The sequence below is a fragment of the Barbus barbus genome, assembly GCF_936440315.1.
Source record: "Barbus barbus genome assembly, chromosome: 25".
Taxonomy (NCBI): Eukaryota; Metazoa; Chordata; class Actinopteri; order Cypriniformes; family Cyprinidae; genus Barbus; species Barbus barbus.
This window is the reverse complement of record NC_136753.1, coordinates 2149655-2162364: the sequence shown is the minus strand read 5'-3', so window position 1 is coordinate 2162364 and position 12710 is coordinate 2149655. Positions and strand designations below refer to the sequence as shown.

Here is a 12710-nt window from a genome sequence, read left to right as displayed (position 1 = left end):
CACATCACTCCCACACTCTTCACTATTACAGGGAAAGCATCATATTGTTGTGATTTTGTTTAAACTTCTCTTAACAGGTCCTTTTACAGTATACATGCACAGCGGGACAAAAGCTGTGCACTTTTGCTTATCGTCTGTCCTGATCTAACTTTTGTCCCACTGAACATGTCTGTCTAGAGATATGTGTGTATTACTCACATATGAATCCACCCGCGTGTGTGATTGTGTAATAGTGTGAGGTGTTGGTTCTGCTGATTGTAACAGTTGGCATGTTTGGACTTCACGTGAATGTGGTCTGACAAATTCAGTGTAAGGGGAGAGGCAGAAGGATGCTGTATAAAAGCCCAATAATCTGTCAATCTGAATCAAACCTCAGACCACAACACTGCTGCATATCATGGACGGTAAGATCATTTTTTTGTTATTATAATTTTAACTAGTTTATCAGCAAGGTATTTTACAAAAAAACATAGTATTTGAGTTAATTTTCTATTTATGACTTTATAAAGAACTTATTGCATTAATCTTTACTATTGCATGTAATCTTTTTAGATTTCTGATTATTTTACTATGCTATTAAGAAAACTATTTATAATATACATTTATACTCATAAATCATTAACTGCTATTTTAAACACTTAAATATTTCTAGTTGTGCAGTTAAGTTGATTATTTGCTTATAAAACAGCTTTTCTGATCATTTAAAATAGTGTTTATTCTAAATTCTATTAAAATAATTATATTTGTATAATAATAATAATCATCATATTTTATTTTAATGCTAATTTATAATAAAACTCAGTTTCTGCTTGTTATATTTAGTCATTTGCAACATCAAATTAGTTCTCTCTCTCTCTCTGTCTCTCTCTCTCTCTCTCTCTCTCTCTCTCTCTGTCTCTCTCTCTCTCTCTCTCTCTCTCTCTCTCTCTCTCTCTCTCTCTCTCTCTCTCTGTCTCTCTCTCTCTCTCTCTCTCTCTCTCTCTCTCTCTCTCTGTCTCTGTCTCAAAACATGTCCCTGAGAATTAATATCACATTTGCTCATTTTTACACAGAGTTCAAAGTTAAAAATTTCGACCTGCAAAAGGTGCAAAACCAGACCCGCCACAAGACTGACGGTCTGAGTTCCAGCACTCTGGTTCTGCGGAGAGGACAGGCCTTTACAGTGACAATCAACTATGATGGACGACCATTCAATCCACTGAAGGAAAAACTGATCTTCCAAATTGTTCTAGGTATGTATGAGTGCTTGTGTGTGTGTGGGTGTGTGAATTGAAAATGCAACCTCATCTCACATCACCCTCCCTCTATTATGATGAAATGCATCAGTAATCGTTAGTTAGTCAGATCCAGAGTGACTTACTACATTGTAACCGATGTAATTATTTGCAGTACTTTGACTAAAAATGATGATGGCTATGAAAAAGTCAAAGATGAAACTATAAAAACAAATATATTTGAGGTTTATTCCAATATGCAATTGTAAAAGCAGTTTGTGTGTTATTTTAGTTTCACTGATATACTATTATATTTTTGTTAATATGTTTAATTTGATTATTATTACATTTTTTGCTTTCATTTTAGTTTCAGTGCAAATTGTGTTTTGCCATTTTTTAATATATTAAATATTATATTATTAAAATATTATATTACAAAAAATATTAAACAAGGATTAGGTCGGGCAGTGAATTGTAAAACAATCATCAGGCTGTTGGTGTCATTTAATGCATAATGTACATTAGCTGTATTGTTTATAATGCAATATGTATTTTAACACGTTTGTTCAATAAAATATAATTACTTGCTTTTGATATTTTATTTAAACTAATTATTGCCTCTTTGATATTATATATGTTACCTATTTTAAGTCATTTCAAAGGCTATTGTAAAATATATATATATATATTATTATTTATTATCCGATTAATCGTCATAACAATTAATTGTCCGATTACTCGATTACCAAAATAATCGTGACAGCCCTAACATTTAATATATTTAAAATAGCGAGAATTTTTATGCTTAGTTCACTATAACTAATGAATAGCCCTGGTATTAACTAAATACATTAAAAGTTACGTTCCCTATTAAATCAATCCCTTTATGGGGAAATTTAATATTATTTGACTTGCAGAACCCTATTTTCGAGCAGTATTCTGACACTCTCTTCTCACCGCAGGTCCGCTGTCTGTGGAGGTCCCAGTCTCCAGGTTTGCACAGCCCTCTCTGACTCAGTGGACCGCAGCTCTGGAGAGGAGCGTCCTGAACCCGACTGGACCCCGTGCTCTTTCAGTATCGCTGTCTAGCCCTGCGTCTGCTTCTATCGGCGTCTACACGCTCCAGATGAGAGTCGAGGCCCACTTGAATGTGAAAACACACTCTCTCGGCCAGTTCACGCTCCTCTGCAACCCCTGGTGCCAAGGTGAGTGCTGTAGGCTCTTAGTTGGCAAGCTGAAAATCACAGTGGTTTTTAGCATGCTGCTGTGTGGTTTGGCTGCTTGCTAATCCAAATCACAATACATTAAGTCTGATCGCTTAGAAAAGTAAATGAAGAAGCACCTCTTCCCGACAAGAGACATGATTTGAAAATCTTTCATGTTTGTAGGACACAAATAAGCAAAATGTAAAATGTTTGGGGTTGGCAATATGTTTGAATGTTTTTGAAAGAAGTCTCTTCTGCTCATCAAGACTGCATTTCTTTAATTAAAAATGCAGTAAAACAGTAATATTGTGATATATTAATACAACTTAAAATAACCGTTTTCTGTGTGAATCTATTGTAAAACGTAATTTATTTCTGTGATGCGCAGCTGTATTTTCAGCATCATTACTCCAGTCTTCAGTGTCACATGATCTTCAGAAAGTATTCTAATATACTGATTTACTGCTCAATTATTAACAATTACAATTTGTAATTAATTGTTAATAAGGATTCTCATGATCATCGATGTTGAAAACATCTTCATATTGTTGTTCAAATCGAGATACATTTTTCTGGATTCCTTGTTGAATAGAAAGTTCAAAATAACAGCCTTTATTTAATTCAAGTAATCTTTTTTAACATTATAAATGCCTTTACTGTCACTTTTGATCAGTTTAATGCATCCTCACTGAATAAAAGTATTATTTTTTCAGAAACAAACAAACAATCTTTTAAAAAGTAGTTGGTGTCTTTAATTGCATTGCATGTGCTGCCTTTTGATACACCTCTAAAATCCCAGTAATGTGTTGCCTCTTTACTGCTTCCCTTTATTGTCTTTACACAAAGATCACCAACAAAACAAACAAACGGTTGTGTTTTTCTGCAGCTGATTCAGTGTTCCTGGAGTCAGAGGATCTGAGGACCGAATATGTCAAGAGTGATATCGGTCTGCTGTTTAAAGGCAGCCCCGGGAACATCGTCTCCAGACCCTGGTCGTTTGATCAGGTGAGATGTTTGACCATTGACTGACAGCTCAGCACTGAAAAACAGCTTCACATTAACTCCTATCATGCATTAATGTGTTTTCAGTATGAAAAAGGGATACTGGACATCTGTATGAAATTGCTGCAGCTGAGTCCTCAACATCAAGCAGATATGGGTAAAGATCTACAGAACCGCAGCAATCCGGTTTACATCGGGCGCGTGATCTCAGCGATGGTGAGGATCTGCTCACATTCTCTCCTCTCTGCTCTCTCTCTCTCTTCATGTATTAATATAGTCTCTCTGTTTCTAAACAGGTGAACTCTAATGATGATAAAGGAGTGTTAATGGGAAATTGGTCAGGTGACTACAGCGGTGGCGTCAACCCTTCAAAGTGGTCCGGCAGCGCAGATATTCTCAGGATGTGGGCAGAAACACAATTCAGACCTGTGAAATACGGACAGTGCTGGGTGTTTGCTGCTGTCATGTGTACAGGTGGGACAAATAAAAGTCATTACATTCAAAAGTTTGGGGTCAATGTGATTTTTTTAAAAGAAATTCATACTTTTACTCAGCAAGGACACATTAAATTAATCTAAAGTTGAAATAAAGTTATTTCTAATGTTAAAAAAAGATTCAGATTTCACATAAATGGTGTTCTTTTGAACTTTCTATAAGTTTTAAAGAGCAGATTATTTTATTTTTAGGTGAAGTACTTTAATGGGTCATTGGTAATTTAATTAGTGCTACTGATAATCAATATCAAATGCATTTGTTTGTGTTATAGTAATGAGAGCCCTTGGCATTCCCACAAGAGTCATCACCAACTTCAACTCCGCTCACGACACAAACAGAAACATGGTGATCGAGGAATACTACAATGAGACGGGGGAAAAACTGTCAATCGGCGGGGATAGCATCTGGTGAGTTACGCTACAATGTCTCTGTAGATATACTGCTAAAACATACATTACTGTTCAAAAGTTTGGCGTCGGTAAGATTTTTCATGTTTTTGATAGAAGTCTCTTCTGCTCACCAAGGCTGCATTTAATTGATCAAAACTACAGTAAAAACAGTCATATTGTGAAATATTATTACAATTTGAAATAACTGTTACAAAATGTAATTTATTGCTGTGATCAAAACTGAATGTTCAGCATCATTACTCCAGTGTTCCGTGTCACATGATCCTTCAGAAATCATTCTGATTTGCTGCTCAAGAAACATTTCTGATTACTTAGAAACACTGAACGTAGAAAGTTCAAAAGAACACCATTTATGTGAAATCTAATTATCTTTTTTTACATTATAAAGGACTTTACTTGATCAGTTTAATGCATCCTTGCATTTTAATGTCAGAATGTGAGCTGAAAGTGTTTGGCCTTTTTCAGGAACTTCCATGTGTGGGTGGAGAGTTGGATGAAGAGGCCTGATCTGGGTAGAAGATATGATGGATGGCAGGTTCTCGACGCCACGCCACAAGAGAAGAGCGCAGGTCTGTCTTTACAGTGATTTTTACAAGGCTAATGCATATGGAAAACTCGCAGAAAAGATATAGGCTGGTTAATGCTGGTTAGTACTGGTCTAGTGGGCCAGTTTAGCTGTGGGCTTTGTTTTAAAACCTAGTGAGCTGCTTACATAGAATCCTATTCAGTTCCTCCAAAGCATGCTATTTTTTTGAGCTGGGATTTTAATGATAATCATGCTTAAATGTCCATATTCTGTCACAGGAATTTTCCGCTGTGGTCCTGCTGCTGTTAAAGCCGTTTATGAGCAGAAGGTGGACGCCCAATACGACGTGCCGTTCGTTTACGCAGAAGTGAATGGGGATGTACATATGATAATCGTCAGAGATGGGAAGGTGTTATCAAAAACGGTCGATAAACGCAGAGTTGGAGCCCTGATCTCCACCAAACATCCAGGATCCATGAGGATGCAGGACGTCACGTCTGAATACAAAACTGAGAATGGTAAGAGAAAGAATGTTAAAAAAGAGAGACAAAAACATACTGTTTTCAAACAAAAATCTCCTTCTTTCACATTTAGTTGAATTACCATCCCGTACACCATTTCTTGCACCAAGCGCTGCTGGTAAGTCATTCTAGCTTTCTAATGTTTAAAGCTGTTTTCCTTCAGTAAATTTCTAAAATAATTACAAGGAAATGGCAATTAACACACTGAAATTTTCAAGTATTTTTTTGTAAAACATACTCCAATAATCTTTGTTTTGCGTAAACATTTTTTAAAGTTTTTTTTTCTTTCTTGAACATGTCGAGGAAACATTTTAACATAAAAAAGACACACATGACAAACTATTAAATGAATTCAAAGCCAACTAAATCAATTTTAAGAATATTTTTATGTAAATATTTGTATGAATTTCTTAAAAACAATTATTATTCATCTAAGATACTAGAAGATACCGTCTTCAACCTGAAGCTGCTGTGGAAAGAGAGGGTAAATCCTAGCCTTTGTTTTTCCTTTACACTGTTCTTTGTTTGTTTCAGTAATATGACTAAATATAATGATCTATCGTGTCATTTCATGTAGATTTTAAGGGCGTTGCAGTTTCTCTCCAGCTTCTGAAAGCCCCTGTAGTCGGAGAAAACATTTCTTTCAATGTCACAATCACTAACAATGAGGCCGCTCCGAAACAGCTGAAAAAACACGTGAACGCTCAGAACAAGGAGTACAACCGCAATCCCACTGGAACCTTCTGGGAGGCTCACGACGACGTGAAGATCGGCCCAAATGAGAGTAAGAATCCTGCAAAAATGTACCTATAAACAATAAAATCACAATCTGTATGTGTTTTACACATTTATCTGCTGTAGGGCTGGACGATATGACAGGGATATTATGATTTGTTCCACAATCTTATCGTGATTGATTTTAATATTGGTTTATAAGAAACTGATTTTCCTGTTTAAAACAATAAAGCCATATAAAGTTACAAAACAAAATGGAAAATGACAAACTGCTGATTTTGGGTTCAGATGAATGGACTTAAATCCATAACATCTAAATTGATGCTAACATCTATTGTGCCTGACAAATGTTGCAGATATACATTATTAAAATGTCTTTATCCTGTGGCAAAACAAGACCCCTCTACGTGCTCTACGTGCATCGTTACATCCCTAGTTATGTGACCAAGATGTAGAATACTACTGTGAAATATTTATCATGGAATGCATACTGTTTATTTAATAGTAGATAGAGTAGTATTACATTGCACACAGCCAGTATGCACAACAAAATTATTCTACAAAAGTAAAAACATTAATCTGGACCACATGATTTTTTACAACAAAAACATGGTGAAATGATTCATTAAGAATTGTGAGGTCACGTGACTGATTGCTGTTTCTTGTACTCCACCAGCTGTGACTATACACCATGAGATCTCCTTCAAGGAGTACATGCTGAAGGAGGCTGCAGAGGATTCTCTGGTTAACCTGGCCGTGGTTATTGAGGATGTGAAGTCTCAGGAGAGAGTGCTGGCTTCAGAGGAGTTCAGCATCCGCACCCCTTCCCTTGATATACAGGTATATGCTGGCCTAACATAGACATTTATACAAGCTTTAAAAGAAACATGACCTCCACTACCTTTGCCCCCTTTTGTAAGAAACAACAAGACGTTTTGTGACTAAATTACACCGTTTTAGATGTTTTTAATTTATTATTATTATTACATTATCTCCTCAAAGATATGCAATCATAGAGATTATGTGCTTTGGTAACAATTTACTTGAAACCTTTATCAATAATGCATTATAATAGTATTTTTATTACATCAGTTATGCCTTGTAATGCACCTTATAATGCGTTGTTTGAACTCATGAATAATTGTGTATATTATTACAATACATTTCTCTTCATTGTTACACCTTGAGAAAATATAATTCATTAAAGCATGACAACCAACTTCAGATGTAAGGAATCTTTAAATACTGTAATGCATTTTAACTTTGGTTGTAATTATTTCTGAAAATATATAATGCATTAAAATGTACATTATGAATATCTTTAGAATGTGTTTCACATAAAGAATTACATTTTTGCATAACTAAATTCACAAGTAAAAAATAACTAAAGCAATTAGTGTTTTCTTCCAGATTCAAAATGAGTTATCGGTCATCAATAACACACCACAATTGGCCACGGTGATCTTCACGAACCCGTTCAACGTTGCAGTGAGCGGAGAACTGACCGTATCTGGTTCAGGACTGTTGGAGGAGAAGGCTCAAATGAGGTGCGTAAAGTGTGTTGTTTGAGTCTTTAAAGCTCTTTTCTGAGCATCAACAAATGATTCACACAAACAGGTTTTCCCACTCATTTCCCCTTTCATCCACTGGTCAGCCCTGCCCCCAAACGCACACCATTTATTGATACAATGTGTCAGGCTGGAATGCTCAAATAAACAGAATAATGTTTAGGAAGTGTCACATTGTTACAATTCTCAGAAGAATCAACTTTCAAATGTATCTGCATCCTAATTTGTATAAGAGAAAGTATTTTAACATCCAAAAAATGACACACAGTACCCTTAAGTTTAATCCATTTCTGTCTTCCTACAAGTTTCCTACAAGTTTCCCAAGTCTGCAAAACCATTTCAGAATTTACCATGTTAACCATAATTCAATAGCAACAAAAATGCCATAGTGACTTAACAATACAGCAATTACAATAAAGTCACATTATACATTACATCACATAATTACCAAAATAACAGAAAGAATCTTACACTTAAAATAGATCCCATGTTCATTTATTTTAATTTTACAGTAGTAACAGTGGAATTATGGAAGGAGATTTGATTGTCATGATAATTTTAGTTCACATGCCTGATGAGTGAGTCTGTTTGGCGTCAAACAGTCGAGTACATACAGTTTTCAATCAGTGGGAGGGGTTGTTTTTGAGATTTTTTAACATGATTATCTTTGACATCAGTTTCACTGCTACAGTGTCTTTTAGAAGTTTCTTTTTACACACTTGCTATATCACAGAAACCCATGTGAGTTCATTTGTATGTTAAACCTGCAGATTTACACCATTATATACACTTTAAACTCTTTTGTAAATCACTAAACCTAAACATGAGCAGCAGTAATAGTGATGCTTGCCTATTTTTGTCCTAAATGTCCTGTGTTTTATATTTCAGGCTTACGATCCAGCCTCGAGAAACCATTAAGAAGCCCACCAGTTTCACTCCGAGGATGGCGGGTGCTAAGATGCTTTCTGCTAGCTTAGTGTTGGAGAATCCTCCCACCGTCCTGCACGGATTCAAGACCATCAATGTTCAAGCATCTTAGAGTCAAACACCTTCAGAAATGATTGTGCACCCTCATGAAGTGCTACACTAGTGCTTGGAACACATTTAGAATTAATTGATTTTTAATTATTTTAATGTCACTATAAAAAATATTTTTGACTTGATTCACTCTGAGTTGTGTATTCAAGATTATTTAGGCACAAGCCTGAAAATTATTATTTTTTCTTAACATTTGCATGCATTATATTAGTTTGAGATCTGTTCACATGCATTCTCCAGCAGAAGGCATTCACAGCACAGACTGTCCGCTTCAGTGAGAGCAAATATTTCAAATACTGATGTTACAAGTATTTTAGAAAAACGCTGACAAATCCCTGCTCAAAAATAGAAAAAAGACATCAGACTACATGAGTGCGTCTTTGACTTTGGGTACTTTTGTGTTCTAGGGTTTGATTTTAGGTAACATTTTGACTTTTTGGGTTACATGATGTGATGGTAAAATTGTCCTGGAAATTTATTACAGTGCATTCATAATTTTTTGTGCTACTTTTCAATTGTCTTTTATGCATATGTCTTACTTCCCCAACCATTGCCTTAGTGTTAAAATATAAAAACTAAACACTTTAAATCTTAAAAACTGTCATGTCCTTAATCCTTATGAGAAATTTGACATCTCGTTTTCGAGGGGGTCCCACAATGTATCACAATCACAACATAGTAACAAAAAAACAAACAAAAAAACTACAAAAACAGAACACAAATTAACATTACATCCATAAAAAACACCAAACAACAAAACACACACATTAATTGGAGGAAAACAAAGAACAAAAAAGCACCACAACATTAAAATAATCAATAAATTATTTTAATAATAATTAAAATCTCTTAGCCTAAAAAGACTAATAAGTTTAGAATTAATCCAAGGGAGGTGATTACCCATAACCCTAATAGTTTTCCAATTAGCATGCTTGTCCACAACGTTAATGAGCTCTGTATAAAGAAAATCCCAAGCATCTTGTACGTTAGGAATTAAATGAAATCTATCCCAATTAATAGAAATCAAATCATTAATAAATTAATTTAGATGCAGTTTTTTATATTGCCTGATTTTAATTAATCTAGAAGGGGATTTAGGTCATTTAATTTGCCATACACAAACTATAATATAGTGATCACTAATGCAGTCAGACATAACACCTGCCCTTAAAAATCTGTTAGGATGTGAAACAAGTATCCAATCAAGAATTCGATGCACTGACTCCAGCTTCAGTCCACCCCTTGTGAAGCTCTCCCAAGTGTTTGAATCAGCTTTGCTTGACAGTATTCTCAAGCTTGTATTAAAGGAGTAATGGAATATAATTACAGTATTTTGTAATTAAGCTAGTTTGTGCATTTATACTAAACGTATTAGACCACTGTTCTTCATACAAATACCTAGAACCGTAGGCCAGGTTAATTGTTATACCATGGCATTGAGGTGCTATGTTTGAGGGGCTGTGTTTTACTGGTTATCATTATTTATGCTATATGGAAGACCAAGGGTTAATTTTAATAACTCATACGGTCAGAATAATTAAATTTCACCAAATAAAAATGAGGTTGTTATATTTTTTATCCACCTTTTTCTTCAGTGCAGAAGTAAGCCTATGGGTGAGACTTCCGGTTCCTTAGCCGCTATAGGTAAATAATTAAACGGTAAAACTGTTTGCACTACAAACCAGTGTGTTCATAATTAAGACAATACATTAAAATAATATGGTAAGACACACCAATTTTCAATATCAAGCAGCAAAACAAACAGTTTGTACAGCTAAAAATAGCTAAATGAGACCAGAAGCTAGACCCATAGAATTTATAAATGGCCACACCCATTTTTACGGCAAGAAAAAGGTGGATAGAAGTTACTTTTTTTTCATAATGAACATGAATTTACATCTGCATCCTAACAGATTTAATCCTGCATCCTCAAGCTACTGTCAAATGTGCATTTTTAAGAGACAAAAAAGTAATATTACTAATATTGCAATTTGCAGCCTGCACTGCAAACTGTGCTGAAGAAACATGTAATCAAAAGCCCCTTTCGCACCGCTTTAGTTCCAGAACTAAAAGTACAGTACTAAAGTACTGGGACGATTTTGCGTGAACTATTTCCCAGTACCATTTAAAGGGATGCATTCACACCGACAGAGGGTACTAGGATGAATTGGGAGTTCATAATTGAGTACCACTGACACCTCTGAAGGCTCTGCAGCAGATGCCGCCACCTCTGGAGGTTCTACAGTAATCTCATAGGGAACTAGAAAGCGTTCTTTGCTGGGCGCCACCACCGTGCAAGAATCTGAAGCAGGCCATGATGAGACTCTGGGTGATCAGCTGAGACGTGACGAGACTCTGGGTGATCAGCTGAGATGTAGCTTGACTCATGAAGATCAACTGTGACTTGGCTTGACTCAAGACGATCAACGGTAGCTTGACTTGACTTTTTTTTCTTCTTCAAAATACACTAAATCCATTGAATCAATATAAAAGTTTTTTTTTTTTCATATTGAAAATATTGAAAATACACAACAAAGTAAGTTGATCCACACTCTGAACTTGGTCAATACTAATCTTATATAGGCTACAGGCACTGGACTAAAAATACATTCAATTAGTCTTTGCCATGTTATATTCATTTAGTTGACTAGTGTTATACACTGTAGGCTATATAACAAAAACATTAATGGCATTAATGAAAACACACTGACAAGCTACGGGACATCGCGTTCATAATAGATTATGAACGCGATATTGCTCCATCTGAAAGCACGTGATGGAGCTCACAGAAACGGCTTTACTGACGAGATGCGCGTGATAATCACATGCGATTTATCTTGCAGCCCTAATTTTTGTTTGTTTTTTAATCACAAAGTACAAAGTAGGTGAGGAAAACTAGGATGCCAGGTGTATTCAAAGCGCCGCCATTACCGGTACTGTTTACAGTGCGTGGAATGGTGCGCTGTGATTGTTTGAGCGGATTTATCCAAGTAGGATAAAATAACCCACGCTGCAGTCCACAAGATCCAGGGGGCGTGGCTGGATCCACATCTAGGGGGTGGAGATGGGTAGGTTTAGGGGTGGAGATGGGGTGGGATTAGGGGTAGAGATGGGGTGGGATTAGGGATCAGAGGGTGGAGATGGGTAGGTTTAGGGGTGGAGATGGGTAGGTTTAGGGGTAGAGATGGGTAGGTTTAGGGGTGGGGTGTGTTTAGGGATCAGGGGGTGGAGATGGGTAGGTTTAGGTATATGTAAGGTGGGAGGAGTTGGATCTGGGTTCAACCACGCCCCCTGGATCTTGTGGGCTGCAGCGAGACGCTCCTCGATTTATCGCATTCTGCAGAGAAAGGAGACTGGCGTTTGTCGCGGTTTGGAAAATAAGGGATAAAACATGACAGAATAACATGACAAATATCGCATTTTTCATAAAATTTAAAACAGACTTTTCAATACCGACCGGATACTATACTGATTTTGGTGGAAACTCATTAAACTCATCTAGTACTGGAGTACTGTTTCTTTTGACTAATCCGACTATTATTTCTAACACGCAGCATTTAGATCAGCGACATTCTGTTGCTTAAAGGGTTTGTTCACCCCAAAATGAAAATTATGTCATTAATTACTCACACTCGTGTCAGTTTTGATGAAATCGGAGAGCTATCTGACCCTCCATAGACAGCAACGCAACTGAAATGTTCCCAGGTCCAGAAACATAGTAAATGCATCGGTAAAACAGTCCATGTGACATCAGTGGCTCAACTTCAGTTTTGCGACGCTACGAGAATACTTTTTTTTGCGCAAAGAAAACAAAAATAACAATTTACTCAACCATTTTTCTCCCACGAGTTACGTCTGCCACCACTTTGGATGATTTTTCAAACATCCAATGTGAAGTTCTGAGTATTATCATCCATAAGTTTCCTTCGTTTTGTTTGTTTTTTAACTATATTCAACTCTTGAGTTTGAACAGTGTAATTTTATATTGAAAGCTGT

General features: G+C 36.1%; 1 protein-coding gene across 1 annotated transcript; it reads left to right on the top strand.

The window, feature by feature from the left end:
* Positions 1 to 250: 250 nt before the first annotated feature.
* On the top strand, positions 251 to 9307 carry LOC306844823 (protein-glutamine gamma-glutamyltransferase 5-like). The gene is made up of 15 exons (XM_079377217.1): positions 251 to 404; positions 1053 to 1232; positions 2177 to 2419; positions 3306 to 3424; positions 3509 to 3637; positions 3718 to 3895; positions 4188 to 4323; positions 4792 to 4895; positions 5131 to 5370; positions 5447 to 5491; positions 5810 to 5857; positions 5951 to 6157; positions 6785 to 6948; positions 7519 to 7655; positions 8565 to 9307. The coding sequence occupies exons 1-15, from the start codon at positions 398 to 400 to the stop codon at positions 8713 to 8715; spliced, it is 2088 nt and encodes a 695-aa protein (XP_079233343.1). The 5' UTR covers positions 251 to 397; the 3' UTR covers positions 8716 to 9307.
* The last annotated feature ends 3403 nt before the right edge of the window (positions 9308 to 12710 follow it).

What these genes read in the sequence shown, in the direction of transcription:
- LOC306844823 (XM_079377217.1), top strand. An exon ending in GATCTTCCAAATTGTTCTAG is followed by an intron (nt 1,233 to 2,176) that starts GTATGTATGAGT and finishes TTCTCACCGCAG; the next exon opens with GTCCGCTGTCTGTGGAGGTC. An exon ending in AGCTGCTGTGGAAAGAGAGG is followed by an intron (nt 5,858 to 5,950) that starts GTAAATCCTAGC and finishes CATTTCATGTAG; the next exon opens with ATTTTAAGGGCGTTGCAGTT.